General features: G+C 56.4%; 8 protein-coding genes and 1 non-coding gene across 9 annotated transcripts; 5 read left to right on the top strand and 4 right to left on the bottom strand.

Moving 5' to 3' along the window:
- The first annotated feature begins 278 nt into the window (after positions 1–278).
- B0T15DRAFT_515849 (uncharacterized protein) lies at positions 279–6,557 on the top strand. Its single transcript, XM_062868222.1, has 2 exons — positions 279–5,954; positions 6,034–6,557. The coding sequence occupies exons 1-2, from the start codon at positions 349–351 to the stop codon at positions 6,299–6,301; spliced, it is 5,874 nt and encodes a 1,957-aa protein (XP_062725352.1). The 5' UTR covers positions 279–348; the 3' UTR covers positions 6,302–6,557.
- Positions 6,558–6,789: 232 nt separating this feature from the next.
- On the top strand, positions 6,790–8,642 carry B0T15DRAFT_6761 (uncharacterized protein). Its single transcript, XM_062871189.1, has 4 exons — positions 6,790–7,084; positions 7,146–7,595; positions 7,660–8,350; positions 8,409–8,642. The coding sequence occupies exons 1-4, from the start codon at positions 6,995–6,997 to the stop codon at positions 8,612–8,614; spliced, it is 1,437 nt and encodes a 478-aa protein (XP_062725351.1). The 5' UTR covers positions 6,790–6,994; the 3' UTR covers positions 8,615–8,642.
- Positions 8,643–9,474: 832 nt separating this feature from the next.
- On the top strand, positions 9,475–12,845 carry B0T15DRAFT_497829 (uncharacterized protein; the record flags this gene model as incomplete). The annotated part of the gene is made up of 4 exons (XM_062867291.1): positions 9,475–9,664; positions 9,721–10,702; positions 10,787–11,092; positions 11,138–12,845. The coding sequence occupies 4 exons, from the start codon at positions 9,475–9,477 to the stop codon at positions 12,843–12,845; spliced, it is 3,186 nt and encodes a 1,061-aa protein (XP_062725350.1).
- Positions 12,846–13,348: 503 nt separating this feature from the next.
- B0T15DRAFT_t33 lies at positions 13,349–13,420 on the top strand. Its single transcript has one exon. It is a non-coding gene; the product is annotated as a tRNA-Arg (tRNA).
- Positions 13,421–13,880: 460 nt separating this feature from the next.
- B0T15DRAFT_497828 (class I glutamine amidotransferase-like protein) lies at positions 13,881–15,458 on the bottom strand. The gene is made up of 4 exons (XM_062867290.1): positions 14,865–15,458; positions 14,381–14,767; positions 14,149–14,277; positions 13,881–14,091 (listed from the first exon to the last, which is right to left on the bottom strand). Exons 1-4 carry the CDS (start codon positions 15,046–15,048, stop codon positions 14,069–14,071), a joined length of 723 nt encoding a protein of 240 aa, XP_062725349.1. The 5' UTR covers positions 15,049–15,458; the 3' UTR covers positions 13,881–14,068.
- Positions 15,459–17,328: 1,870 nt separating this feature from the next.
- Positions 17,329–19,954, bottom strand: B0T15DRAFT_6684 (glycosyl transferase family group 2-domain-containing protein). The gene is made up of 4 exons (XM_062871179.1): positions 19,116–19,954; positions 18,728–18,953; positions 18,076–18,634; positions 17,329–18,007 (listed from the first exon to the last, which is right to left on the bottom strand). The coding sequence occupies exons 1-4, from the start codon at positions 19,686–19,688 to the stop codon at positions 17,416–17,418; spliced, it is 1,950 nt and encodes a 649-aa protein (XP_062725348.1). The 5' UTR covers positions 19,689–19,954; the 3' UTR covers positions 17,329–17,415.
- Positions 19,955–23,498: 3,544 nt separating this feature from the next.
- B0T15DRAFT_6610 (Fms-interacting protein-domain-containing protein) lies at positions 23,499–24,508 on the bottom strand. The gene is made up of 3 exons (XM_062871164.1): positions 24,046–24,508; positions 23,718–23,961; positions 23,499–23,658 (listed from the first exon to the last, which is right to left on the bottom strand). The coding sequence occupies exons 1-3, from the start codon at positions 24,402–24,404 to the stop codon at positions 23,617–23,619; spliced, it is 645 nt and encodes a 214-aa protein (XP_062725347.1). The 5' UTR covers positions 24,405–24,508; the 3' UTR covers positions 23,499–23,616.
- A 695-nt stretch (positions 24,509–25,203) lies between these two features.
- On the top strand, positions 25,204–26,670 carry B0T15DRAFT_387563 (hemolysin-III related-domain-containing protein; the record flags this gene model as incomplete). Its single annotated transcript, XM_062864392.1, has 1 exon — positions 25,204–26,670. The coding sequence occupies one exon, from the start codon at positions 25,204–25,206 to the stop codon at positions 26,668–26,670; it is 1,467 nt and encodes a 488-aa protein (XP_062725346.1).
- A 198-nt stretch (positions 26,671–26,868) lies between these two features.
- B0T15DRAFT_488285 (uncharacterized protein) lies at positions 26,869–27,428 on the bottom strand (the record flags this gene model as incomplete). Its single annotated transcript, XM_062866493.1, has 3 exons — positions 26,869–26,958; positions 27,156–27,191; positions 27,246–27,428. 3 exons carry the CDS (start codon positions 27,426–27,428, stop codon positions 26,869–26,871), a joined length of 309 nt encoding a protein of 102 aa, XP_062725345.1.
- Between the last annotated feature and the right edge of the window lie 507 nt (positions 27,429–27,935).

Raw genomic sequence — 27,935 nt, 5'->3', positions numbered from 1 at the left:
ATGAGAGAAGCTCAGGGCGCTGTCGAGGGCGCCGAATACACCGAAGCTGCCCGTGGAAAGGCCTGCGGACACATCTTCAAGCAAGGTGAGGCCTCGTATGCGTGCAGGACATGCAGCGCCGACGACACATGCTGTCTGTGCAGCAAATGCTTTGACGCCACAGATCACACCGGCCACATGGTTCGGATCAGCATCTCGCCGGGGAACAGTGGGTGCTGCGACTGCGGAGATCCAGAAGCATGGAACCGGCCCGTGTTCTGTACCATTCACTCAATGTGGGAGGGCGAAGGGAAGGGGAAGGGGAAGGAGGCGCCTGCGGTACCAGAAGACCTAGTTTCCAACATACGAATGACCATCGGCCGCGTCTTCGACTATATGTGCGACGTCATCTCGTGCGCCCCGGAGCAGCTGCGCCAGACGAAGACAGTCGAGGCCATCAGGCAAGACGAAAGGATGTCGAGGTTATCGTCGACTTACTGCGGCGGGGACACCGAGGCACCTGAAGAGTACGCCGTGCTCCTCTGGAACGATGAGAAGCACACCGTCATCGATGTCCGGGACCAGGTAGCTCGCGCATGCAGCACCACCTTAGCCAATGGGCTCCGGAAGGCGCATGAGACAGACAGCATCGGCAGGAGCATCTTGATGTATCACAAGAGCATCGAGAAGCTCATCGAGGTTGCGACGACTCTCGAGAAGATTAGGGTGACAGTGACGATCCGCTCTGCTCGTGACACCTTTCGAGAAGAGATGTGCGGAACTATGATCGAGTGGCTCCAGGACATTTCTGGTTGCAGCGTTGGCGAAGACCACCATATCCTGAGGCGGATTGTGTGCGAAGAGATGCTCAAGCCATGGCGCAAGGGGAGCCCGGCTGCGCACGCTATCGTAGGCAAGGACGGCATCGATGACGAAGACTTGATTGACCGGGAAGATATCGAGACCAACGATTTCTACATGCAGCAGAGCAGGATTCTGCTGCAAGCTCGTCTAGCTGCCCGAGAAGCTGAACGAGAGGCTGCGATGGAGGGCGCGAGCGACGATGGGGACGAGGATGGAGACGAAGGTGATGGCAACAGTATTGGAAGCGCTATGGATGAAGAGGGAGACGACGACGACGACGTCTTAATGCTTGACGGCCGAAACGAGGATGTGCACATGCAAGACTGGCAGCAAGACCAAGCGCTGGAAGAAGACGAGGCCACAATGGCTGGCTATCCACCTCCGCCTCCGCCACCTCCGGCTGGCCGCCGGAATGCGCGAGAGCGCGAACTCACTCCATCTGACTCCGATACGGCAGAGCCCCTCATTGCTCCCACACTGTACGCGAAAGCCCATCTGGAGATACCAAAGACTCCGGGTCTGAAGCAGGGCGAGACGGCGCCGCCTCCCAAGCCCGGCCATTACTGGCTGGTTACGCCCGCCGGCTATGTTGAACGGGACGACATTCCGGTCGCGGAAAACCTCTTTGAGCGGGTCCGGCTTGACTGGATGATCCTTTTCGATCTCCGGATGTGGAAGAAGGTCCGTAACGATCTGCGCTCGCTGTACATCTCGACCGTGGTCACCATCCCAGAGTTCAAGCGCGTGCTTGGGCTGCGGTTTGCCGGTCTCTACACTACCCTTGCGCAGCTGTACCTCATCAGCGACCGGGAACCCGATCACTCCATCATCAACATCTCGCTGCAGATGCTGACCACACCTTCCATCACGGCCGAGATCGTCGAGCGCGGCAACTTCCTCACCAGTCTGATGGCTATCTTGTACACATTCCTTACCACGCGTCAGGTTGGCCACCCATGGGATGTGGCGTCGAATGCAGTGCTGTCCTTCGACACCGGGTCTGTCACGAATAGGAGAATGTATCACTTTTTTCTCGATCTGAAGTATCTCTTCAGCTCTCCGCACGTCCAAGAACGCCTCAGGACAGAAGAGCGGTACACGATGCAGTTCCTGGATCTTGTCAAGCTGCACCAGGGCATCTGCCCTAATGTGAGGGCCGTGGGCGAGCACGTCGAGTTCGAAGGGGACAGCTGGATCAGTGCCTCTCTCGTTACGCGCGAGATCAATCGGCTCTGCAGAAAGTTTGCTGAGGCCTTCCGTAACCTCAAAGAACAAGACTCGCTCTGCATGTCAAGGGTGATACGGCTCGCGGCGAAGGCGGTCATCGTCAACTCGATCGGAGCGGAGCGGCACAGGTTCAGCCAGGCGGAGATCAAGGAAGAAGTCCGTTTCAAGACTCTCGGCGACTTTGAATTCGAGGCGCCAGAACGCGATTTCGATGTCGTCAGGTTTACGGTGGAAGAAGAGCCCATCAGCTTCCATCACGCACTCCACTACACCCTGTCGTGGCTCATCGAGTGCGGCAAAGCGATGCCTGTTGAGCAGCTGAGGGCCCTCCTCAGCTTCACGACGCAGGAGCTCACCATGAAGCCGCGTTCCATGGGCAGAAAGACAATGCCGCGGTACGGCGAGTATGGTCCGGAGGACTACCTGCTGGCGGCCTTTGACTTCCCACTCCGGGTCTGTGCATGGCTCGCCCAGATGAAGGCGGGCATGTGGGTCAGGAACGGCCTCAGTCTGCGCCACCAGGCCGGCACCTATCGTGGCGTTGGCCAGAGAGACGTTGCGCACCAGCGTGACGTCTTTCTCCTGCAGACGGCGCTGGTCGTCTGCGACCCCAGCCGCGTCCTCGCCTCCATCGTCGACCGGTACGGTATGGAAAAGTGGATCAAGGGCCTCTTCGAGCAAAAGGCCAAGGCTCAGGATGACACTCAGCACCTGGATGTCGTTGAGGACATGATCCACCTCCTCATCGTCCTCGTCAGCGAGAGGACTCTGCTCGAGCCGACGGATGATCAACAGGGCCCGCACCTTGCATCCATGCGCCGCGACATCACGCACGTCCTTTGCTTCAAGCCCCTCTCTTTCTCCGATTTGACCCAGAGGCTCCCGGAGAAGTTTCAGGAGCATGAAGATTTCCACAGACTACTGGACGAAATGACAACGTACAAACCACCCGAAGGCCTCAGCGATGTTGGCATTTTCGAGCTCAAGCCCGAGTACGTCGAGAATGTCGACCCGTACATCGCGCACTACAACAAGAACCAGCGGGAAGAGGCTGAAATGGCCTGGCGAAAGTGCGTGGCCAAGAAGACCGGAAAGCCGGTAGAAGACGTCGTCTACGAGCCCAAGCTACGGCCCATCTCGTCGGGGGTGTTTGCTGGACTGGGCGAATTCACCAGCACCGGCATGTTCGCGCAGATCATCTACTACTCGTTGCTCTACACCCTTGTGTACCCCGGACTGACACCCCAAGTCCCCTCGACACGAGTAGAGACCTTCCTCCAGGTCGTCTTGCATCTGGTACTCATCGCCATTTCCGAGGACAAATCAAACGACGACCAGCCGCAGCAGGCATCGTTCATTGCCACCGCACTCTCGCGGCAAGCCCGCAGCAACTTCATGCCCGATGCGCCGCAAGCCAAGACGATCGTAGCCCTACTGAACCTGATAGCCTCCAAGGATGAGTTTAAAGTGTGTCACCCAAAGGTAGCTATGATCCTCCGCAGGATGCGGGAGAAGCGGCCCAGGGTCTTCGAGTCCAGCCGCGAGCGTCTCGGCCTCTCAGTGGACGGCATGGAAGCAACGTCACCGGCTACGAGCGGCGCGGACGAGGAGCGAGAGCGGAAGAAGCGGGCAGCATTGGACCGCCAGGCTCGGGTCATGGCACAGTTCCAGGCCCAGCAGAAGAGCTTCATGGAGAAGCAGGGCGACATCGACTGGGGCGAAATGGAGGGCCTCGAGGACGACGAGGACATGCCGCCGATGGAGGAGCACAAGAAGTTCTGGAAATACCCGTCCGGAACGTGCATCCTGTGCCAAGAGGACACCGACAATCGCCGGCTGTACGGCACTTTTGCCTACTTTACCGAGAGCAACATTCTTCGGCAGACGGACTTCCAGGACGCCGACTTCGTGAGGGAGGCGTACAATACCCCCGACAATCTCGATCGGTCCGCCGAAGCCATTCGGCCGTTCGGCGTTGCTCACGAGAACCGGCACATCGTCCACAAGGTAAACCGGCAGGGCGAGACGTTCGAGACAGAGCGCCAGGTCATTGGCAAGGGCTTCCCGGCGAAGCTGTCTCGCCGGGGCCCGGTGGCGGTTGGATGTTGTCATATCATGCACTACAGCTGCTTCGAGGCTCACTTTGACGCGACGATACGACGGCACCACCAACAGATTGCGCGACACGCTCCAGAGGACACTCGCAGGCTCGAGTTCTTGTGTCCACTATGCAAGGCGCTGGGCAACGCGTTCCTGCCCATCATTTGGAAAGGACAGGAGGAGTCATATCCCGGACCGCTGGTGCCATCGACTTCGTTCTCGTCGTTCCTCGACGCCCAGCTGCACTCTGCCTACTACACGCTGGGAGCAACGCGCCCCCCGGACCAGATACAAAACACGTTCGCTTCGTACACCGCTAGTCATATGGTCAACAACCTCGCGGAGAAGTCATCGCAGTTGCTGGACGATGCATGGGTCGAGGTCGGGCCGCAGTCGGTCTCAACGGGGACGCCTTTTAGTGAAACGTTCTCGATGGTGTCGGCCTCGGAGTTGGGCCCTCGCGGTCCCACCCCAGACGCGAATGGCGCGATGCGAGAGCTGGTCAATGTATATCGGCGGCTAAGGGACACGCTGCAGAAGAACGATATCACGTCGCGCCATCAACCCGAAATGCGCGAGCAGGAGGCGAATGAGCTCTACGGCAGTGACGCACTTGCGCGATCGGTCGGCTTCTCCATCTCCGCTGTGGAGATCCAACAGCGCGGCGTCGAGGCTGAGTATGGCATGACCTTCCTCGAGAAGATCCCGGAACAGGTCCTCACGCAGCTTCGCATCCTCAGCGAAACGGTTACCTCGTTCATTGCCGTCGGCGGCCTGCGCGAGTCCGGCGAAAACAGGATCGACACCGAGTACCGCAAAGATAGCGAGCGTCAGCACTGCCAGCTCTTCATCATGCAGTATCTGGATGAGGAGACAGAAAACACGCGGTTCCCGGCCAAATCGTACCCGCCGCTTCTCAGCCAAGATCCGTTCATCTTCCTCTGCGAATGCGTTTTTGGCGTTATCCCAGCGCAAGGGTTCGAGATCGCGCACATGGTTCGCCTCTGTTACCTGGCCGAGATCACAAAGGTAGCATACCACCTCGCTCGGAACATGCGGCCAACGCTCTGGTTCCAGTTCATCTCTCGACAGCCGAACACGGATTCCGACATCACGAACTTTGCAGCTTTCTGTGAGGCGCTTTGCCACATCGACGTCGAATACTCCGCGGATCCCCACGCCGGCATTGGCCTCCCGAGATGGGACAACAAAGCCTTCGACCAACCGGGCCTGGACGCGGAGGGATCGTGGTACACCCTCCTGCGCAAGTATGCCCTCACATTCCTTCGCAAGTGCGCCGTGCTCTTGCATGTGAAGTACGGCGTCGACTTCAACAGCCGCGTCTCGCCCAACCCGGAGCAGCCCGAACTCGAGCGGCTCTCCGAAGCGCTCCGTGTGCCTTCACTCGGGGAGATGCTCACGGCGCTGACGCCCGACCGGGGTGTGCAGCACGGGTGGCCAGCGTCTACCCCCCGACTCGTCGCAGGCTGGGTCAAGCACCAGGCGTTGTGGCCGTACAACGGCAACGAAGCGGACCTACCGCAATCGGCCATCCTCAGCCACCCGGGTATCTTCGAGCTGGTAGGCCTGCCCAAGAACTATGATACGCTCATCGAGGAGTGCACGCGGCGGCGCTGTCCCAACGGCGGGGATGTCAATGACCCAACCATCTGCCTCTTCTGTGGCGACATCTTCTGTGGCCAGGCCGTCTGCTGCGCGAAAGAGGTCAAGGAGGGCAGGCACAAGGTCCTCAAGATCGGCGGGTGTCAACAGCATATGATGGAGTAAGCCTCTGTCTCCCCTTCCCCTCCGCCCTTACTTCGATTTATGCCCTACAGCTGCTAATGTGTCTGTCTCGTAAAGGTGCCAAGGTAACATGGGCCTCTTCATCAACGTACGCAAGTGCTGCGTCTTCTACCTATCGCGCGTCTCCGGCTCCTTCAGCCATGCACCGTATATCGACAAGTACGGCGAGACGGACATTGGCCTGCGCTACGGCAGGCAGCTGTTCCTGCATCAGAAGCGCTATGATTCGATGCTGAGGAACCTATGGCTGAGCCATGGCGTGCCGAGCTTCATTTCTAGGAAACTGGAGGCGGATATCAATCACGGGGGCTGGGAGACTATTTGAGTTGGGAACGAACTGCTTATTAATGGATGGAATTCAGCGAGCTTTTTGGGGCGCTTCAGGTTGATGTGATAGCTTTGCATTTGCGGTTTGGGGGTAGGTATTCATGCATCAGGAGAATTGAGTGTTATCATGTCCTAGGATGATGTAATGAGAAGCGCGTATAGTATCTACGTAAAGTTTCTACAGAATGAAAAAGCAGTGGCTTTCAACACATGGCATTAGGGGGTGAGGTACTCAGTGGGAAGAGCGAAGTGGTTGAACGCTTGAAAAAAGCGGCGGACAGTGAGACATCCAGTTTCCCACTCCAATGGGTCTCATGGAAAGCCCACCTGCAGCGGTCCGCTAAGCCAAGAACAGTAGGCGGTGATGATTTACAGGGGCCCACTTCGGTTGGCCGGGAAGCTAGCGGGGCGATAACCTCTTATCAGGCAAGTTTGTGGGGCCCGAGCTGCAGAAAAATTTGGAGCCGCCCGCCTTAACCGTCTTGCTGCAGAAACCACCTTTTAACCAAGCCGTCCCATCGCTGTTCTTCATCTTTTCGCATCTCCATTCTGCAGCTGCTTAGATCGATCGCGGCGTCCCAGATACCATTACTCTGATTACATAGTCAGTCACTTGGTGGAGAGCATACTCTATCGTTTTCGTCAAGCATTTCTCTTCATCTTTACTCGATCGATCAGACTTGCATTCAACATGTCGCCGCTCCTGCCTCTCGCCGTGTACGGCTTGGAGGTCCCTCCGGGGGACGTCCTCGTCCCTGCTGCGATCGAGTTCCCGGCAACTGTATGGACAAAATAGACCCTATTTTGCAATGCGCCAGCGCCTTTGCTCACAATTCATCTAGATCCGCATCACCATGGCGGCCATCGACCCCGCCGCTGAGCCCGAGACTGACGGCCAGGGCAATGTCCCATCAGTTCCTCGCTCGACCTTGAAGTTGTACAAGGTGAGCGCTGATGAAGACGAGGACGAGGACTATCTAGAGAGGCTCCTCGGGGGTGGCGACGATGATGACGAGGACTCCGACTCCGACGATGAGGAAGTCAACGGCGGCCCCAGCGACCCGTCCAAGTCCAAGAAGGCGCGCCGCGAGGCCGCCATCAAAAAGCTTCTTGAAGCTACTAAAGAGGGCTCTGATGACGAGATGGAGGATGCCGACTCAAAGCCCAATGGCGCAAAGAACAAGGGCAAGGCCAAGGCTAGCGACGAGGACGAGGACAGTGACGAGGAGAGTGAAGAGGGCGACGACGTCAACATGGAGCAGTTCGTCGTCTGCACTCTCGACACTGAGCGCGTATGTGTTTAATCCCGAACACTACTGAGCTCTAGGATCTGGAGTCAACTGACCTCTTCGCTAGACTTACCAACAACCTATTGACATTACTATCGCCGAGGGTGAGAAGGTATTCTTCGGCGTCAAGGGTACTCACACCATCTACCTGACCGGCAACTACGTCGTTCCCGCCGACGGGGAGGAGGACGACGATGAAGAAGACTCGGATGACGGGTATGACCTCCCTCCGGGCATTGACGACGTGGCCGACGAGGACTCGGATGACATGAGCGATGAGCTGGATGAGATCGACGGTGCGGAGCGGATCAAGGAGATCGACACGGATGAGGAAGAGGCGCCTAAGCTTGTCGACACCAAGAAGGGGAAGAAGCGGCCCGCCGAGGAGGAGGCTGAGAACCTCGACGAGATGATGGCCAAAGACGAGAAGAAGCTGAGCAAGAAGCAGCAGAAGAAGCTCAAGAACAACCAAGGCGAGGCCGTCACCGCTGAGGCCAAGGCCAAGGACTCCCCGGCCGCCAAGGGTGATAAGAAAGTTCAGTTTGCCAAGAACTTGGAGCAAGGCCCGACCGGTCCTGCCAAGGACAAGGCGGAAAAGGCCGACAACAAGGGTGACAAGAAGGCCACTCTCGGCGTTAAGGTCGTTCAGGGTGTCACCATCGACGACCGCAAGCTCGGCACTGGCCGTACCGTCAAGTCTGGCGACAAGGTCGGCATGCGGTATATTGGCAAGCTCCAGAACGGCAAGGTCTTTGACTGTAAGTAATCGTGACGGCAATATCTTGGGGCGGTCACAGCTAACTCCGCATGCTGCAGCGAACAAGAAAGGTGCGCCGTTCACCTTCAAGGTTGGCAAGGGCGAGGTCATCAAGGGCTGGGACATTGGCATCGTCGGCATGTCCGTCGGTGGTGAGCGTCGTCTGACCATCCCTGCCCACCTCGCCTACGGCAGCCGTTCCATGCCCCAAATCCCGGCAAACAGCACCCTCATCTTCGACGTCAAGCTGCTCGAGATCAAGTAAACATCTGGTCATACATTATGAGCACCTATGAGCGACTGAGCTCAACCCGCCATCTCTAGGTATCTTGAGCGCGGCGTCGGTCGTTGTAGGTTTCATGTATTCTCAGGCGGTTCCCGTCCGTTTCTCTTATCTCTATCTGCGTCCCTCGAGGCGCCTTAATTTTCTTTGGCATTGCTGCTTCCGTGGCGGGAGAACACACACAGCAGCGTGGAGACTTCTGACCTGGCGTGGTCTGCGAGGATCCCTTGCTCGCTGGGGAGCAGACGAACGGTTTGACGGGATGACGAGGTCTGCATTGCATAGGGTCGGCGAACGGAAAAGCTTTTCGGACGGTTTCTTTACATATCGCGTCTATATTCTGCTCTGTGGCGCTGTCTCATTCACAGCTGCTGACAATGGTATCTTGGACGTTTCGAGGATATATTTTGATCAAGTACTATCATCCGGTTTTCCTCGTCCTACCGCAGCTTCAATGAGAAGAAGGCTCCGTGCCTGCCTAAGCAAATGCAGTTGTCCTTCTTCAAGTCGTTGTCTAGCCCCTGGCCTCTCGTGTTGACGGCAGGTCGCTCCTGCCGTAGCCGCCTTCAAATTGCGTCAGAGATGACGGGCTGAGAAAGGACAACCCCAGAGTCTCGGCTCACTAGGTCGGGTCTTAACACAACAGAACTGAGGAGATTTCCCATACCAGATTTCCACCACATTTTCACGTTGACATCTTCAAAGCTCTCGACATTAGTTTAGTCCACTTGTTCTCAATCACCCGACTCTCGTTAGCTCCAGGGGGGTTCGATCACACAAGAGGCCACAGCATCATCATCATCAGGTTCTTAATTCCATGCAAATGCCCAAGACGCACCGATATGAACAGCCACCTTCTCCGAGGGCCAAGTCAAACCGGCGACCTCCCCGGGGCGCCTGAGCACCCGCTGGAAGGCATCTCCAGCAGCACCCACTCGCTTGCTCCATCCAAGTCCAGTTCGTCGCTCTCTGCTAAACTCCGCCGGCACGGGAACAAGGTTGTCTCAGCCCTCAAGTCGTTGGCCACCGGCTGTAAGCAGTCCTCAATCCCCCATGGCGCAATGCTCGAGAGCTAAGTTTGCTGCTAGCTTGCGAACAGCCTGTCGCCACGGATGCGTTGAGCACAGCCCCCGGGGGACATCTGATAAAGTCGGCCTTCGGATTCGGCGTACACAAGGTGTCGAGCGCCATATTCCGCGGCCCAATGCAGCCAACGGTCGTCCACAGGGCCTCACCAAAAGGTCGACCCATTGTGAGGGAAACCTTCCAGACGGCAGCTCCATTGCAAGCAGCAATATGCACTGTGTCCGCGCAGATGCAAACGACGGGCTCGGATACCAGCCCCAACAGCGCCAGCACTTCCAAGAGCAGCAGCTCTGCGCAAACGAGCTCAAACTCGACGGCTAAGACTTCTGCGGTTTCGGTGTCGAAGAACAAGAGTCCTAACATAGTGAGAGGCGCGCGAGAACAGGGCCCAAACGCCGACGTACAGCGGTTTCGCCGAAGCCCCGGCCCCAAAGCGAACAGTATTCCTTGTGCCCCTCCGGACAACAACCTCGGCACCATTCAGGAGATGCCCTTCGGCCTCTGGTCTCCCGGCATTGCGACGGTCGAGCGCGCAGCGGCCGCCAAAGTTCACCTCGAGATATACTTCAACGAGCTTCTCGCCTCTGGGCCTTCTCCACGGCAGATGAGACAGCAGATCCTCGAAACAGACTTGTTCAACCGCGCCCGAAAGAGAGGCACGCCCCTGACTGCGGCCGAGATGCAGGCCGCCCGGGCCCAATTCTCGCGGCGCGAAAGCGAGTACCTGCGGGAACTGAGGGTAATGAAGACGAGAAGTCTCAGGGCGCTCGCTCGGTCAGGAGAAGCGGGTCGCGTGATGGGCTACGAGACGCTCAAGAGTTTGGGGAAAGGGAGCTTTGGTGTGGTGAGGTTGGTGAAGGACTGCCGGAGCGGCCAGCTCTATGCAATGAAAGTGATCAACAAAATCAAGACGCTGAGGATAAGCCAAGAAGGGCATCTGAGAGCAGAGAGGGACATTCTGGTGGCCAGCGAGGGGTCTAGATGGTGAGCATTAGGCACATTTACCTTACGGCTTGTCCCTGCCTGATGGCGCAACTGACCATCTTGCTAACCATGCGTGCCACCTAGGATCGTTCCACTCGTCGCCAGCTTCCAAGACCTGTCGAATCTGTACCTCGTAATGGAGTACATGCCCGGTGGAGATTTCCTGAGTCTCCTGATGCGGGAAAATATACTACATGAGTCAGTGGCGCGCTTTTACATCGCCGAGATCGTCCTGTGCGTCGAGGCGGCGCACTCGCTCAAGTGCATTCACCGAGACATCAAGCCCGACAACTTTCTCGTCTCGGCCTCGGGCCACCTGAAGATCAGCGACTTCGGTCTAGCATTCGATGGGCACTGGTCCCACGACACGACGTACTACACCAGTCACCGGTAGAGCCTGGTGAAGAAGCTGGGCATTCACATTGACGGCGACAGAGAAGACAAGGAGGAGGCTGGCAAGCCTGAGAAGCCGGAAAAGAAGCGGTCTAGCGGTGTCAATGCGAGCATCACGAGGCATCACAAGAAGGACCTGGGCGACGGCGAACCTCTGCTGAACTGGCGCAACAGGTGCGGGAACCGCAAGGACGCCTGGAGTATCGTAGGGACCAGTCAATACATGGCCCCGGAGGTGATCCAAGGAAAGAAATACGATGCGCGGTGCGACTGGTGGAGCGTCGGCGTCATCCTGTTCGAATGCATTTACGGCCACACGCCCTTCCTGTCCGAGGACCGGCACGAGACCAAGAACAACATCGTGAATTTCCGGGAGACCTTTTACTTCCCACCACGCCCGGCCGTGTCCCGCCGGTGCCAGCATCTCATGCTCTCACTGATCACGGAGAAGGAGTACCGGCTATGCTCCGAGCGCTACCGCATGAAGGATCTTGTCTCGCCGTCCAAGTCCTCCGGCCGACGCTCAATCCGGCGTCCTGGCTCGAACTCGAGCTCGCGTGGCCGCGGAGTGCGCGACTTCGCGGGCCGCTATGTGTTTCCTTACGATGCCGAGGACATCAAGGCACACAAGTGGTTCCGCAACATTCCGTGGGAGCGGCTGCACGAGCTGAACCCTCCGCTCGTACCCAAACTCTGCTCTGTCGATGATACGCACTACTTTGGAAAGGTGTCGGTCAGCGACGACCCGAGCGAGAGTGACCCAGAGGACAGCGGCGTTCTGTTAGAGGAAGCTATCGAGGGCGCGAACACAGAGCTAACCCGGGTCCGACAGCCATGCCCGACCCAGGGGCCTCCAACAAGTCATCTTACCGTCGCGGGACACCATCCAACCGGCCATGCCCACCCTCATCAGCAACAGCTTTTCCAGCAGCCTGACCTGTCGAGAAGCGCCACGAAGGACGAATACTCGAGTCCCCATCCCTTGTCGCCATGGGAAACTCCGGTCCCGCTACCGCCACCAACGAAGGAAGAACTTGCCTACCTCCGACCACTGTGCCCTCTCCTGCAGGAACTGGCCCTGAACGTCCGAGCCGTCACGGCACCGCGGCGAGTGGGCAAGTCCCACAGCCCCACCCAGGCACTAGCGCTCTTGGAGAATTGCATGGCGCAGCTGCCGAATACGGACGAGTCCGAGAAGGACCGACTGCGCGAGTTTGTTCGACGCTTCGGCGGTCGCCCGGTCGGGTGGCGCCCGCGCAAACGGCCCCGCGACCGGCTGCTGCGCGACGCGGGGACCAAGAGGATTGCGCTCGAGGTGAGGAGGCGCACCGCGTTTCTCGGCTATGAGTGGCGCCGCATGGAGGAGGTTGATGAGCTGGCGATGCTACAGCCGGGGACGGGGATGCTGGGTGGGGGGAATGTTGGTGTTGTGGAAGAGGAGCCGGTTCCGGTTCCTCTCGGGGCTCGAGTCCGCGACCAAGCTGGTGTTGCTGCTGGTGGTTGGGGCAAGCTCAAGGAGAAGAACCATGATGGTCACGATAGTGGTGTCGTCTTCCCGGCGGAGGAAGGGGAGAACGCACATATTGTCCCGCCGTCCCATGGGGAGGGAACTGTGGGTGTCACGACCGGTGATCGCCGAAGCCCAGACCCCATCCTACAGCAGCGCGACCGCCGCGGCGGGTTCCAAGCTTGGGGAGGGGATGTTGCGTTGCTACGGGCTTTGCACAGCGGCCCGTGGAGTCTGCAGTGAGGAGGGTGGCATTTTTCGAGTTTCGAAGACGGGATAGAAAAATGACAGAAGTCCGGGGTAACAGGGGCATAGATGAAGAGGCATCGATAGTACAGTACGATACCGACTTGAGTAGCAATAGAAAGTATCACCATCTCCCAACTGAAGGGGCAAACAGAGGAAACCTGGATCGCCTGCTAATTTGCCCGTCTGACCGTCATTGGTTGTAGGGTCGAAGCCGGTGTCTCTTGGGAGGTGTTGGTGATATAGACATCTTGACGTCAAGTAAAACCAAGGGAACTAGTAACTGTCATCATACGGAGCAGGTCTTGAGAGGTAGTCATGGAAGGGAGATGTTGTGTTGTCTCCAGAACGGCATTAATGTCACATACCAAATCTCCAAGATGTAATGTAATGTATTATACGGGATACATACATACGTCTGTAAGCCGAGTTGACCTGATTTTGAGGTATCGCTACCTTAAGTACCAATATTTCATATTATACATACAATTGCATTCCAAGGTCCGCTGGCTCAATGGCAGAGCGTCTGACTACGAATCAGGAGGTTCCAGGTTCAACCCCTGGGTGGATCGGTTTTTTTGGATCTCTAAAATCGACGACTTCTCTTTTTGCCCCTTTTATATTTGGCTCCCTCATTTTCTCCCCCACCTCGGCCCCCCTACGCGCACCTACCGTGCCTTGGTGTATAAGTAAGCTTTGTGCGAGCTTTAACTAATAGGGAGATGGTTTAATACCTTCAAGCTGTCTGTGCATCCCTGCATGAACTAAGGACCTCCAATGATAGGAAGGAAACGAGCCGTACGTACGCCATGGAGCCGTAGACGGGGGTATGTTGGATACTTCAGTCATCTCCAACACTTAACCTATTCTCAGGTCCCTCGGACTCTTCCCCTCCGAGTCTTTGCCAACGGAGCGGCGATGTCATAGCACTCGCAACCCCAGGATGTCGCACTGGAGGTTGCAGTGGCCGCCTGTTCTCAGCGCAGGAATTGAAGTAGCCCCTATTTTCGCTACGAAGTTGCGTGAGCAAAGCATTGATCGTTGGTGTCCTACCGTGTAGCAGATACGAGCACTCAACATACCGCCACACCAGGTGGCTGTTGTCGTTGGCAATTCCGTGGTTGATATTTCCATGTTGCCGGCCATCATCTATGCTACAACCTGTCCTTGTTGTATATATAGTCTTGCCCTGCCATGCACCTGCCAACAGACCCGTGATTTCAAGCGGTCTTCTTCCCGAGCCCTATGAACACGGCCTTTAGCACCTGCCACACCATTCCCAGCGTCACGGCGGCCTTACCAGTAGTATATCGCTGCGGCCGGTCGCCAACATCGACCATCAGCAGAGCCAGCTCGGCGACGGGTCCGGGGAATCGGCCGCTCTCTCGCGCATATGCGGCCGCGAGGTCGTTGCCGTTGGTGACGCCCCCTATTTTTCACACAGCATTTTCAATTTAGTAAAGGAAAGTGGGAAAAAAAAAAAAGAAATTTGAGATGAACCAAGGAAGGAGGAATATATGACGGGAACGTACCACTGCTCCAGAAATTCCCGTCCCTCACCCACCGAAGCTCGTGCCCGACCCAATCCACGCCCTCATACTTCTTCGTCAGATCAGCCTGCAGTCCTCTCGGCCCGCAGGCCTTCTTGCCCTTCAACAGCCCGGCCGCGCCGCACGGGTAGATGCCCGTGCACACCGAGAGGATGTCGGTCTTCTCGACCTGCGCCGCGTGGGCCGCCAGCCAGTCCAGCGCTTCCTTCTTCTCCTGCGTCGTCCAGTCGAGGGAGGGGTCGGGCCCAGGGACGATGACTATGTCGAGCTGGCCTGGCTGCACGGCCGGGTCGGACAGGTGGTGGGTGCAGGCCAGCTGGGCCGTGGAAGTGAGCTCGATGAGGGAGCCGGGCTGGACGGTAGAAATGTCTGTTATTTTTTTTAAATCACATAGTGGTACTTTCGTTAGTTGTTATTTTAATTTTTATGAAGGAGGGGATGAAGAGGAAAGGGAGGTTAGGCGCACAGAAGATCTTCACGCTCGGGGTGAGCTCGAGTATCGGAGCCGGAACCAGCTCGCTTACCACCGAGAGGTACTCGTAGCTCATGGTGCCGAAGACGTCGACGCAGGCCATGTCCAGGAGTTGACATCCAAAGGGGATGAACACCCCAATGCGGATTGTGTCGCGGGACTCGGTAGCAGCTGCCATGGTGTATACGATATGAGATGTCTAGAGAAACACTTCAATAATAATCTTTCACCGGTGACTAATAACAGCTCTTGGAAATCGGATGTCCCACTGTCTTCTTGGGGACCATTTCTCGAGGATAGTGCACCAGAGCTCTTCTTTAAGTATCATTGCTCTGGCATATGCTCAACCGTTCCCCCCCGAGCAGTACCGGCACCTAGGCCACGGCCCGGCCGGTCAACTCCGGCGCGGCCTTCCGGGCTGGGGCCGGGTGTGCGCGCTGATTGGTCACTTCCGCCTCAACCTCCGAAGGCACTCGGCATGAGAGGGCGAACAGACTCGGGAATTCAATCATGAGCTGGCTACATCCCAATAATGGCTAGATCGAGATTTTCTTGATTCTTCGCAGTAAACAATTGCGGTGAGCTCGGAGCACACCCATGCAAATCAAGCGCAAAGTCTCTCGACAGCATGTTGGTAACTCGGCGTTGTAATTTTCCGTGCTCAACGGTTGATCAACTTAGACCCGACTCTAGGCCACAGCACACTCAGATCTTTCGAGGTTTCGTCCCAACATACATGGGGTATGGCAAAATCTACATAGCCACTATAGCGCTAGTAAGGTATCTCTAGTAATTCACTCGTTGTCTGCAGACTGATTTCCATACTATGCTCTGCAAAGTGTTGCTCAATCCACGTAAGGTACTCCGTACGGATAGGAGAATCCGTTTCTGAAGTCGCAGGATTCGAAACTCACACACGGTCCACTTGGCGACTCAGCGCTCTGGCTTCGCCTGGGGAAAAGCGTGTGGCGCAGCGCCCTTTCTGCAGAATTGGCGCATTATCTATCCTGAACGTTGCAGCCCAGCAGTGCCTCCTCCTACGTACCTCGGGTAGTTATGCCTTGCTCACAGGTGTAGTATATACGGCTTACGCGTCTTTGGCTTTGACGTGACGTAGACGTGTTCTCCGGGCAGGTTCGGAGTTGATGCAAATTAGGGATGTGGCTATGGCTATCTCGGAAGCCACGGGGCACGGGTTGGTTCAGACATCAGGGATCCTATCTTTTGACATGCTGTTTCAGTACGGCGACTTGAGAGTATATGGACCCATGGATGGGCGACGTTGCAAGACTATCGTATCCCTTTCCGGCAAAATTTGTTGGTGTTGCCCGCGGTGTCCATGCAGCTTTCATAGCTCCATGGATGTCAGTCGGTCGCCCTCACGGTACCTAGTTGACAACCAAGACCAACCAACCAGTACCCGAGCATCCACACTGACAATGAGCAAAGCCCTGTCCACGATATACAGTGAAACTCTGTGCAGGCCAAGCAAGTAAGCGAGCGTGATGAATATATTCCTTTCCCTATACTGATGCTCCCTCTTCTCTGGGTATCGACTCCCGAAGAGGTGATAAACAAAGATGATACATCAATAATCCCTTGGATAGCGTGGCGCCTGCTGCCGGTCCAGGTCAAACATCACGCCCCCACCCGCCACTACCTGCGGATGCCGTGACGTTCTTCCCACCCTCCCTCCGTCCCTCCTCTTTGGTATGTACACATTGTAAGATTAAATATTAGGGGCTAGAATGCTGATTGTAGGGTACCCCACTGGGTCGTTTTGCTTCGCCCCAGTCACGGATCATGGGGCCCCGTCCTCATCATGTGTTCGTGCCGCTCCTGGGCCTAGCCCATCCCAGCCCGAGGTGAAACCTGTCGTCTTTCTCGCTCCTTGAGTGCGCCACGTCGTCGTCGTCACTTAAGTCTTTCGAGTCGGCTCTTGTCATAAGTGTGTGTGCGGGCCGCTCGACGGGCCTGAAAAGCCGTATTTCGTTCCACCTCTTCTCCTCCGGCCTGTCCTGTATTTCTAAGCGAATGGCGCCAGCAGGCGGGATATCCGTTCGTGTTTGATGCCCCCAAAGGCCCTGCCGGTATAATGGTTCCTCACCCCGTCCTGCTCCGAGAACTCCAGAGAAGCCGCCCAGCCCAGAAGAGCAAGCGGGACTAAAAAAGATAACAAAAAGTCAGGGCCCCATATCTAGATGCCAAATGCCGATGCCATGCCATGCATATCAACATCATGTCCTCTTGATTTACACATGTGCGCCTTCTCAAAGCCGTGTTATAAACAAAGGTCGGGACAGACGAAAACACGCGCCTGTCGCCCGAGCAGGAGAAAAATAAGAATTTCCCAAAAAAGAAAAAAAAGATAACGGGCTTCGGCGCTCGGAACATGGCGTGCTGGGCACAGCTCTAGGCCAGGAGCCACTTTGAAAGACGGCAGCGAGTCCGGGGAGAAGAATTAATCGACACGCGAATAAATAGGTAAGGTCGCAGAAAGATAAAGACGGCGTTGGAGAAAAGACGTAAATCCATGCCGCGATCATTATACCAAAGCGTCTGCTGTCACGGACTTCCCTCTGCGCCGGGTGACTTTCTTGCTGACCGTGTATACCAAATCTAGCGTCCAGAAATGGCATATTTGCGCTTGCGCACATGGTATCGAACCAAAAACCGGCGCTACCAGCGGGACCATCACGTAGTCGATGTAATTCGTCTTGACTTCTCTTCGCGAGAAGTGCATGCCCTTCAGCAACCCGGCATCGCCCATCTCCTTCTCGCGGGAGTCGACGCATATCCTGTGGAACCGTTCGTAGAGGAAGAGATAGAGGGCGACCTCCATGACGCCGGCGGTCCGGAGGACGTTGCAGACGGTGAAGATCCACGCGACGCCGTGGACATCGGGAGCGCCATCGGTAATCCACATGTAGAGAGTCGATGCGACAACGAGAATGGTCATTTGCACGGGGAGGAAGTGGGCCTCGAACAAGCGGTGGAACAAGATGAAGATGCGCTCCCAGTCGGGTTCCTTGAGGGTGTCCGTCACAACGTCGGAGAAGATACCGCTCTCGGGAGTTGCCTCGGCATCTACGCCGTCGATCTGCACCTGCGGCACATAGTTGTCGGATGAGTCGTTCCTGAATATTACCAATTAGCTATCTGCTTACCAGTGGGGTCCCAACTTCTTGCGGTATGAGAGACTTACAGAGACGTGTGAAGAGGTCGGAATGCCCGAGAGGTGTGTTTCCTCTCTTTCCACACCTCAACAAGCTTGCGCAGTGCATAACCGGTATCGAGAGCACCCCACATGTGCCTAAGCGCCTGCTTGTATCGGGCGCGCACATCGGTGATGATGCCAGCAACTCCCTTTCCGCGGCCACCGCCCGTAACGTTTGTCTGACTGACAGGGCTCAAAATAGTTCGCACCGTCAAGTTGCCATTGAGAGCGAAGAAGCACTTGAGGTACATGTGCAAGTCCTCGCCAATCGCCTCCGAGTCACAATCCCAGCCGCCAACGCGATCGACAAGTTCAAGGGGAACAGAGTAGACAGACGTCGGAGGAGCGACCGACGAACCCTTGTACAGCCCGGACATGCCGGCAGCGGACCACAAAATGTCGGCGACACGGACGATAGCCGGGACATTGTGGGCATTGCGGTCAAAGACAATCGGAGCCGAGTACAGGGTCGTGTTAGCCGTATCGGGATACGTCATATGCATGGTCGTGAGCAGAGCGAAATAATTGGATGAGAGGTGGCTGTCGGCTGCAGTGGGCAAGAAGGGTTAGCGCGTCCTGACGTGCAGAGTTTATTAAGGGGGCAATTGGCCAGATCCAGGCCATGTAGTGGAGCACCCACCATCAATACCCGTGACGATCACGTCTTTTCGCTGCCCAAGATTGTACTTTTCGCTAAGCTTCCGTGCCGCCCACGCCATATTGCTACCCTTGCCGGCCAGCTCGCCGGGGATGTCGGACGGGTGCATTGTGAAGTCAATTGAGCGGAACTTCTTGGAGAATTCGTTCGCGAGCCCGGCAGCCTTGCTCTCGGCATTGTGCTCTCTCTGCTCCATCGCAAGGTAGACCTGTGTGTTCAAGGTTGTCAGTCCGAAGCTCTGCGGCAAAATACAAAACTGGAAACCATCCCCTGAAGATCACAACTCCACCAATTGGCCACTACAGCCAGGAGCGGGCGTTGGCAACGAAGCGTTGCCGCATTTGGGATGCGACTAACAAAAGAGACTTACATCGTAGGTTGTGCGCGCCTGCGGGTGCGAGGCGAGAACCTCCAGCGTCTCCCTCAGCGTGTCATTCTCCTCCTTGTAGTTGGGGATGACGATGGCATGGATGACGCGATCGGGAGCAATGTCGCCGTCGAGTAAGGATTCGGGGTCGAGGTCGAAGTCGCCGGCTTCGCTGCTGGAGGTGGAGCTCAGGTCTCGTGAGGAAGTCAGGGTTTCGGAGCTGGAGAGTGAAGTCGACGAGCCACGGCGGCGGTGGCCGAACTTGAGATCTCTCAGGGCCCTCGCGCGCGCAGCCTTGCGTAGGCTTCTCGTGATGGTGAAGACGGCCCAGGAGGAGCGTAGTGGGAACATGAAGACGAGCACATGAATGAGCAAGCAGTAGTAAGAAAAGACCGTGACCCAGCTGCTGGTCCTCTTCGCGTCGTAACGCGGCGCATTAAGACTGTCCTCTGAGGGATATCTGTAGACATATCGTTGCGCATCCAGCTCGCTCGAGATGACCCAGTAGGATAGCCCAACGGTAGCCAACATGGCCAAGCCGCCTGCGCGCCGGCTGCACCACGTAAAGATTGACATCTCGGCACCTTCAAGGACTTGGCGGGAGCCGGATTAAGGCGAATGGCTCCGAGTGCTGTCGCTGACTGTCAAGTTTGACCGCGCCGTCGAATTGCCGAGGCGACGGGAGGAACCGACAGGTTGACGGAGAGCGAAGAGGGTGTGAGGCCTTGTGGACAGAGGGGAAGTCGAGTCGAAAGGCGCCCGGCGAAACACTTCCACAGGTCCACAGGCGCAAGCTTGAAGGTCGGGGAGGAAGGAAGGGACTGCGGGAGGAGAGGGAAAAAAGGGAAGGGAAAGGAAAGAGGAAAAATTGGGCGGAGTGGCACCCGTAAGGCGGCTGAGTCGTAGGGGAACGTGCTCAAAGCTGGGCATAGAAACTAACGTTAGCCTGCCGATGAAACCACGACGAAGGGGGACAAGCCACGCGCAATGAAAAAAAAAGGGGGGACTTGCAGGCTGCGCGTCGAGTGCTAGCCCGCGATGAACAGTACCAGGGTTCTCTATTCATCTTAGGGGCCAGGGAACAGGGGCCGGTCCCACCTTAGTGGAATTAGCCTCACCCATCAATCAACCGTATCAACGTTACCTGGCAATTATTTCTCGCTTGTCGCATTTGGGTAAGCTGTTAGGAACAATTGCTCAGAGCCAAGGTTGAGCGTGAGGTGGTGTCGGTGGTCTTGTGGTAGGAGCCATCATCCAAAGTTCTACCCCACCTGGGCATGAAATCGTGGGGAAGGCACATATGATGGATGCGGGTGTCTGTATCCATACTGTCCTTCGTACACCTTTGACTGTTTCCTTGGGTCTACAGCTCATCACGTAGTAACTATACAGATAACCTACACCTAACGGTGGTAGAAATATCGCAACGGCGCTGCTTAAAACGCCTGATGCGTCAAAGATTGGCCAAAATCGCTGCCAAGAAGAGGTAGTCCCAACCATTGCTTGTCGTTTGCTGCATGTTACCATATTACCAAAAACAGGAGGGATCTCGCAGGCCCGGCGTGATAGCTTAAGCCAACCACAGAGCCTCTTCGAGACACGCGTGGGGATCAACTTTGAGGTCAACTCCACAAACGCGACGGCGGTGTATCCCACCACCTGCAACCATTGGCATCTGATCAGGGTCTTTGATGCAGTAGCATTGAACCGGCCGCATCGCTCCTGACGTCGATCGACTGTCAGGTGGCCCATCATCAGGGCGCCGTCGTGGTTGATGAAAGAATCTTACTTCCAGACTGTCAATTTCGAGCACGGCGGGCCAATCGAGACACCAGGTGGCTGGGGAACGAACCGCAAGTGTGGGGTTCTTCTGTGTCTGAAGCTTGCGCACAGCATGATGATCCGCATCATCCCAAGTCCCCAGTTTCCCTGCGCCACAACTTTGTGGATTTGTCCGCAAAACATCAAAGGAGGCAGTCATCGGGCAAAGCGGAATTAACTACATTTAAAGTCGGCAGTTGGTACATGCCGTTCGCATTCCGCACCGGAGTAAGCTAGGACTGGGGGCCGAGGAAGCCTTGAAGACGATGGATATTTACACTTGCTCCCTCATCGGCCCGCCTATCTCCGCCTTGCCGGCTGAGAGCATGGGCCAGTTTTCCGCTGCCTTGTTCGGGGCGGGTCAAGGCATGCCATGCCACTGGGGAAATTACATATGATGAGGGTCTCCTCCGCGTAAGTTGGCCATTGGACAGGTAGTCGAGGTCACTCCACTATTGGTAAGAGCTGTAACGCATTAGTACTTGCCTTACAATAGAATGTCCGGAGCCGTGTATCCGTACGTATGCGGTACGGTACTTACTTGTGTGGCGTGTCAGATTTGCACAGGCTTGGGCTGACAGGCTTCGCCGTTGATGCAGATTGTCTCATGGGGCTGACACAAAGCTGTCTCGGGTCTGACTGCGCAATGCTGCAAACTCGCGTTGCGTGTGCTACTACAACTCTGTAGCATATAATAAACACGTAGTATACGCGAAATCAATTGGATCGGACAACACTCAGGTGCTCTTCACCGCAGGTCAGATCAGGTGTGTAAGGCTAACGATACGGAATAATGGCGCGCCAGTCGGCTGGGTAGCTATGGTAACCACACGTATGAACATGTACGGACTACTAGTACCAACAAAGGAGGCCTCGCCTGGCTGGGCACGATCAGCTCTTGGTTCTCGGCAGCACCTGCACGATCCGTCATCTCATTTCACTCGAGGATGTGACAGATGCTTATTGGCTTGTACGACCGTCGTCATCTTTTCCCGGACTTTAACCCCAACATGGGCAAAGGAACAGCGAAGTCAGCTAAAACTACATACGGAGTACGGAGGTAAAACCTCGCAGCTTTTTCTTGTCAGCGTTGCGATTTTGTGGAGGATCATCTCGTTTGGCAGCCCGGTGAAATCTGGGGGTCTCTCTAAGTATCCGAATATCGCGCAGTTACCTATACGGTAATAGCCACGTACAAAGTGCGATTTGCCCGGTCGTCAACCGGGCAATTGATTCATATTAAGCTGGTGGTTTTACTTCAGTATGGCTTGATAGTCGCTGAATCAGTACGTGAGACATTGCAACGGCTCGAGCAACGTCGAGGGGTCCATCCGGGCGCCTCAGGAACCGGAAGCCTGCATTGAACCCGCGCCTTCCCGGAACCCGACAGATCATTCGTGTTACCTACCATCTGACCGTGCTCGCCGCAGGAGCGCAATGGAATAGGTTTCGAAACAAGGCAGAGGGCTGACGACCTACGGACTAGTGTAGGGATGGATGCTTGTGTGATACCGTACATACAATATTATACGCATACCACCTACTGCCTCGCGGTGGGGAGCTTGGACCCTGAAAAACGGGCATTCTGCCTCGTCAACCCGGGTTCCCATAACCGACACCCGCTCCGCAGCGGTTCCGACTTCAGGGGTTACGGTCCGTGATGGCAGCCGTTGTTCAACTCGTCACACCAATAAGAGCGATCCATCAAAATTGCAGTGATGCATCGTGTCGCGAACGCGCTCCCTCAGGCTTTTAGTGGTCGCATTGCAACAACCCAGGTTCTTACTCCTCCGCAAGCGCTGGATGTTTACTGGCCCATTCTATGGTCCCGTATAAGGCAGATTGCTTATCATACGGAGTAGTAGAAGTTAATTCCTCGGTTCTTGCGAAGCTCTGGTGGCCGATGGTGGTGTCCAGATCAAGTTGCCGAAGGAAACTAGAACCATCTATGCTCCCGTTCTCAGCGGCCGAAAGGCCAATCCCATGTATATCACTGGAGGAGCATCATCCAGCTAGGCGATGGTTGCATTCATAGCTCAGGTTCGCTGAATCCTAGCACAGCAAAGCGAACTAGAGTCGTTCTCTGCCTCCTTTCCTTTCATACCTGCACTACGGATACTGTGTAGGTGTTCCCTCTTAGGTGTTTCCTCTTGCCAAGGCACAACTCGATTTCGTTGATGCGGCTGGGTGGCACGGAGCGATGGAGGCTCGGAATCAATCCGCCGGATTGGACCCCACAAGACCACCGGGCGCGGCCATCCTCCCGGCCAGGCCCGGCCCGATAATCTCACCCGCTTTGCGCCTTCCGGCCTCCCCTTCCAGACCCGCCCCAACTTTCGCCCATTGTCGCCGTTGTCTCCAGCGAGTCGCTTTCCCTGCCGTTCGCTTCCGTAATCCAGCCTCGCTTTGTCCTGTGCACCATGTGTCCATCCCAATTCCCGAACCATCTCCTTATGCCAACGAGAAGCGAGGGTTGGAACGGAGCCTGAAGAGCCTCGTCGTGTCTTCCTCAGCGGCGTCCCATGTAAAACCGCCTTGGTAACTGAAGGAAGCTATAAACCTTGTGTCCTAATGTGCATACTGCACGCAATCCGAGAACCAACGTCCCTAAGCTCGGAATAGCGACGGAGCTAAGTTGTCGAACCCAGCTTTAGCTGCCAAACGGTATCTCCCCGAACTGGTCTTAAACCACCTTCTCAAACATCTTCTGAATAGGTTTGGCGGCCTGGCAAGCATCGGGTTAGCCAGTATCCTCACAATAATCCAACACCAGCGCCAGCTTACGTCAATGAATTTCTCCAGATCCCTGTCCAAGTTGGCGAGATCGTCTCTGCGCTTCTTGTTCTCGGCAATGAGCTTCTGTTTCCGCTTCTGCAGCTCGACCCGCTGCTGCTCAAGCGCCTCACGCTCCGCGCGCTCGTGGTTGATGCGCGCCACCATCAGCGCGTTCTCGTCAGCATCGGCATGCTCGGGGTGCCTTGCGATAAATTCTTCCACGGGGATCAGTGGGAGGAGTTGGTAAGTGTGCCTATAAGCGGAGTGAGGTTCTGTCAACATCGTCCTATCGTCCATCAAAGGAAAGGAGAAACACGCAAGTAAAGAAGAACCCTACTCGAATCCCTCGCAAGCCGCAATCTCCCCCTCCAGATGGCGCTGTTCATAATACAAATTCTGCAACTGCAGATGCAGCACGTCCACCTCGTGCCGCGCCTCGGCGGTCAGGCTCTTCGTCTCGCGCGCGCGGAAGTGGGCGGCGCGATGCAGACCGCGAAGCTGAGCTAGGGTGGTGTTCAGCAGCTTCTGCTGCTTGGAAAGTTCGGTCAGCGCGTCGGCGGGAAGGGGCCCGTTGGCGTTGGCAGCGGTTGCTCGATCGACCAGGTCGACGAGGGTCTGCGCTTGCTCCCTCGCTGCTCTCGACGTCTCGAGGACCGAGGCTAGGGCGGCGTCGGTGATGTGCGTGTCGATGGTCATGGCTGAGGCGCTTTGAAGTTAGGTCCTTGCATCGAACAGCTGCATTTACTCCGCAGCACGTGGACTGCGATGGCTGGTGCCGCGATCAGTTCATTGTTGAGCTGCGCTTTTGTCAACAGGTGGAGCTGAACCCCAACGTTTGTGATCGTTGCGCTAAGGCATGCGCTGGCTGGCTTTTCTCATGGGCTCGGACGTTGCAGGCTGTGGGGCTAGATGTGGGCGGAAATGGCGGCACTGACGGCATCAATTGGTCCTGCTCGGGCGAGAGCTGGCTGCACTGACGCTGATGAAGGAAGCAAGCGGGCGCTCTCGGATCCCTTTTGGGTCAACGCCCGGGACGGGCTCGGCAAATCCAACCCACTCATAATAATAAACTGCGCAACTCGCTCTCCCTCTCTCGCTCAAACGTTATTCACTCCTCATACTTGAAGCATCGAAGCAGAACTTGATCCGTACGGAGCTCGCAGATCCGACACGTTGTGGCGGCTTTCACTAGGTTAAGATTGTATCTTACCTAGTACGCTCCCGGGTCCTCCACATTTGCCACTTCCATCTCAACCTGGAAGTCCTCCTCCCTCTTCTTGAGATCGCACAATCCACAACATCGATCACTTTTCCCCCACAGCCCTTTACGATACCGTCGCACCCAGACTCAAGGCTGTGTTGTCTAAGGGGTTAGACACCGGAAGTTGGTGTTCTACCGGACTGCGGTTCATTCATCGCCGGCGTGGTCCATTCCCGGTAATACCGGACGCTGTTCGGTATTCCGGTTCGTTGGATATCTATGTGTTTGCTGTCCATGGACGTCCCGTCCAACATGGGGTGTTCCGCTGCTGTTGCGTGCCGTTCCCACGATGATTCTCACGAGGGCTTGTCGTCCGGGGCGCAGGTGCAGGATCCCGCTGCCCGCAGGCGCCGCCACTCGCGGTCCATCGTCAACCAGATCAAAGACGGAGAGGAGGGTCTGCTCCTCAAGCTGGATCAGTTCTTGACTGAGCTGGAGCGGCGGGTTGAGTACTGGGAGAATTATGGGGAAGTCAGCTTTGACTCGAGCATCTCTGCCGCCTTCGCCACCCTCCAGGCGGTCCGAACACGATGCTCGCAGGTCTCGGAGGAAGTTATGGACACGGGCCGCAGGAGGCTGCATGTCATGGTGGAGACCCTGGAGACTGGCTATCATGATGCCATGGCTGCGGCGGGCTCGCTGAACGAAAAGGCGAGAGTTGGTATTGAGCTGCTTGACGGGATGCTCCAGGACATGGAGACACAGGCGGCCAGATTTCGGGAGAAAGGGTTGGCCAATGCCGCCGAGAGCCTCAAGGCCGAGGCTCACCGCGTTGTCGATGAAGGTATCGAAAGGGCCATCCGCGCAGCCGAATCGCTCGAAGACCATGTCCAGTACGCCATCGCTCGCGCCAAAGAACGCGGGCTTCTCCGCTATGAGGAGCTGCCGGTGCCCTGGAGAATTAATCCTCACATCCTCAAGGGTTACCGCTTCTCCGAGACCAAGCTAGCCTGCGTGAGATCGGCCTTTGGCTTCTCCAACGAGCTTGTCAACATCTGGTCCCACGCTCTTGGTCTCGTTCTCGTCCTGGCCGTCGCCTTCTACTTCTACCCCACGAGCACAACCTTTTCCGTGAGCTCAAGCGCCGATATCTTTGTCGCGGCGGTCTTCTTCTTCGCGGCCTGTCAATGCCTGGTCTGCAGCACCATCTGGCACACAATGAATTCGGTGGCCGATGTCAACCTCATCTCGATGTTCGCCTGCGTCGATTACACCGGCATCTCACTGCTTGTCGCCGCGTCCATTATGACGACCGAATACACCGCCTTCTACTGTGAGCCCGTGAGCCGTTGGATTTACATGGTGACCACTGCTCTCTTGGGAGTCGGGGGCGTCATCCTCCCATGGCATCCGCGATTTAATGGAGCGGACATGGCTTGGGCGAGGGTCGCGTTCTATGTTGGCCTCTCGGCCACGGGCTTTCTACCAATCCTGCAGCTTTCCCTGACCCGCAGCCCCCAAGCCGCCCTGGAATTCTACACGCCGATCGCCAAGTCCCTCTTCGTTTACCTTCTCGGCGCCTGCGTCTATGCCAGCAAGGTCCCTGAGCGGTGGTTCCCTGGCATGTTCGACTACGTTGGAGGCAGCCACAACCTCTGGCACATCGCCGTACTCGGGGGCATTCTTTTCCACTACACGGCCATGCAAGAGTTCTTCTCGCAAGCTTTCATCCTCGCCAAAGACGGTTGCACCGCATACTGAGCTGGAACGCCCGACTGGTTTGCCAGCGGAGCGGACAATCACTATTGCATTACGCCAGTATAGTCGGCCCTCTACGCGCCAGAATTGTCCCAGGATTCCCCTTGATACCCGGCCATGCATCCTCAGCTGGGCGCTACACCGGGTTCTGTCGGACCCCTGTGTTTCCGGCATCCGTGTCGGTGTCCTTGATGTTGAGCTTTAGGCTGCGGTTGTCGCGTGGTTGGCAGACGTCTCATTGCTTGGCAGCGTGAAACCTGCATTCCTGGCGCAGGACTCGAGGTCTTCGGTCTGCGTTGTCGGTCAGCACTTCTGCCTCCTCCACAGGGGCTATGAACGGCCTCACGTCGAAACAGCAATACATAGCTACCGGCGCACACCAACTACCCGCATCACAGTAGTAATTCACGTTATCGGCCTCGCAACAAGACTGCGCCATGGGTCAGCGATCAGTCAATTAAGACCAGAACGGGCTATGCCCGACTCACCTGGCCCAAAGCTGGGCTGTAGCAGGATCTCATGTTCTGTGTCACGCATTAGCAATCACACTCCCTCGCTTGACTGGCAAGGGAACATACCACGTCCCCGCAGTTCTCCCATCCTTTGCCATATGTCTGTTCACACGGCAGATATTGCGTAGCCGAGGTCGAAATCGGTGCGAGGCGGCCAAGCGGCTTCTGTTCCAGCTCCCAACCACTCGGCACCGCCGCCCCGAGCACCCCGCTGGCCGACCAAAAGGAGACGAGAGTGAGCCAACGCATTTTGCGGAGATTTCCTATCCTCGCATCCGGCAGTTCAAACTTTAGGCTCTCATCAGTGGCGGTTGTCGCAGCTCGAACATAGCGGTCGAGGAGTTTACCGAGAGTCGAATCAAATTGAAAGCGAGTAACTCGGTGGGAAGGAGCGTGTTGATACCCAGGGCTCGGCGAGCGGAGGGGTTTAAAGCAGAGCGCCGAGACACCACACCACTGAGTAATGCTCGTGCCAGTCGCAGTCGCAGCCGCAGCGTAACGGGTCACAAAAGGGGCGTCACCAAGGATATGACGGAACGGCGCGAGTGCGGCATGCGGATGGCGAAAGGAATGGACTGTGCGTGTTGCAGCAATCGGTGATGGACCTGGTTGGGTTGGACAACTCAATAGACTATCTAGACCTTAGACAAGAGTTAGACGGGCAGGCCGGAGTAACTAGGTAGCTTAATTAATCACTCTGATAGACCGTCGTAGAATAGGTATAAAGAGGGAACCAAGAGGAAGTGACAGCGTAAT

The sequence above is a fragment of the Chaetomium strumarium genome (genome assembly GCF_033439665.1).
Source record: "Chaetomium strumarium strain CBS 333.67 chromosome Unknown B0T15scaffold_1, whole genome shotgun sequence".
Taxonomy (NCBI): Eukaryota; Fungi; Ascomycota; class Sordariomycetes; order Sordariales; family Chaetomiaceae; genus Chaetomium; species Chaetomium strumarium.
This window is presented reverse-complemented; position numbering and strand designations above follow the sequence as displayed.

Excerpts from the sequence above, each read along its gene's own strand:
- B0T15DRAFT_6684 (XM_062871179.1), bottom strand. The coding sequence starts at position 19,688 with ATGTCAATCTTTACGTGGTGCAGCCGGCGCGCAGGCGGCTTGGCCATG. Across the intron at positions 18,954-19,115 it reads AGGCGCGCACAACCTACGAT|GTCTACCTTGCGATGGAGCA; the intron begins GTAAGTCTCTTT and ends TTGAACACACAG. Across the intron at positions 18,008-18,075 it reads CGACCTCTTCACACGTCTCT|GAACGACTCATCCGACAACT; the intron begins GTAAGTCTCTCA and ends GGTAATATTCAG.
- B0T15DRAFT_6610 (XM_062871164.1), bottom strand. The coding sequence starts at position 24,404 with ATGACCATCGACACGCACATCACCGACGCCGCCCTAGCCTCGGTCCTC. Across the intron at positions 23,962-24,045 it reads GCGGCTTGCGAGGGATTCGA|GCACACTTACCAACTCCTCC; the intron begins GTAGGGTTCTTC and ends CTCCGCTTATAG. Across the intron at positions 23,659-23,717 it reads ATCTGGAGAAATTCATTGAC|GCCGCCAAACCTATTCAGAA; the intron begins GTAAGCTGGCGC and ends GATGCTTGCCAG.
- B0T15DRAFT_515849 (XM_062868222.1), top strand. The coding sequence starts at position 349 with ATGACCATCGGCCGCGTCTTCGACTATATGTGCGACGTCATCTCGTGC. Across the intron at positions 5,955-6,033 it reads TGTCAACAGCATATGATGGA|GTGCCAAGGTAACATGGGCC; the intron begins GTAAGCCTCTGT and ends TGTCTCGTAAAG.
- B0T15DRAFT_6761 (XM_062871189.1), top strand. The coding sequence starts at position 6,995 with ATGTCGCCGCTCCTGCCTCTCGCCGTGTACGGCTTGGAGGTCCCTCCG. Across the intron at positions 7,596-7,659 it reads GCACTCTCGACACTGAGCGC|ACTTACCAACAACCTATTGA; the intron begins GTATGTGTTTAA and ends CCTCTTCGCTAG. Across the intron at positions 8,351-8,408 it reads GAACGGCAAGGTCTTTGACT|CGAACAAGAAAGGTGCGCCG; the intron begins GTAAGTAATCGT and ends CGCATGCTGCAG.
- B0T15DRAFT_497828 (XM_062867290.1), bottom strand. The coding sequence starts at position 15,048 with ATGGCAGCTGCTACCGAGTCCCGCGACACAATCCGCATTGGGGTGTTC. Across the intron at positions 14,278-14,380 it reads CGGGAATTTCTGGAGCAGTG|GGGGCGTCACCAACGGCAAC; the intron begins GTACGTTCCCGT and ends TGTGAAAAATAG. Across the intron at positions 14,092-14,148 it reads GCCGCAGCGATATACTACTG|GGCTCGGGAAGAAGACCGCT; the intron begins GTAAGGCCGCCG and ends CCGTGTTCATAG.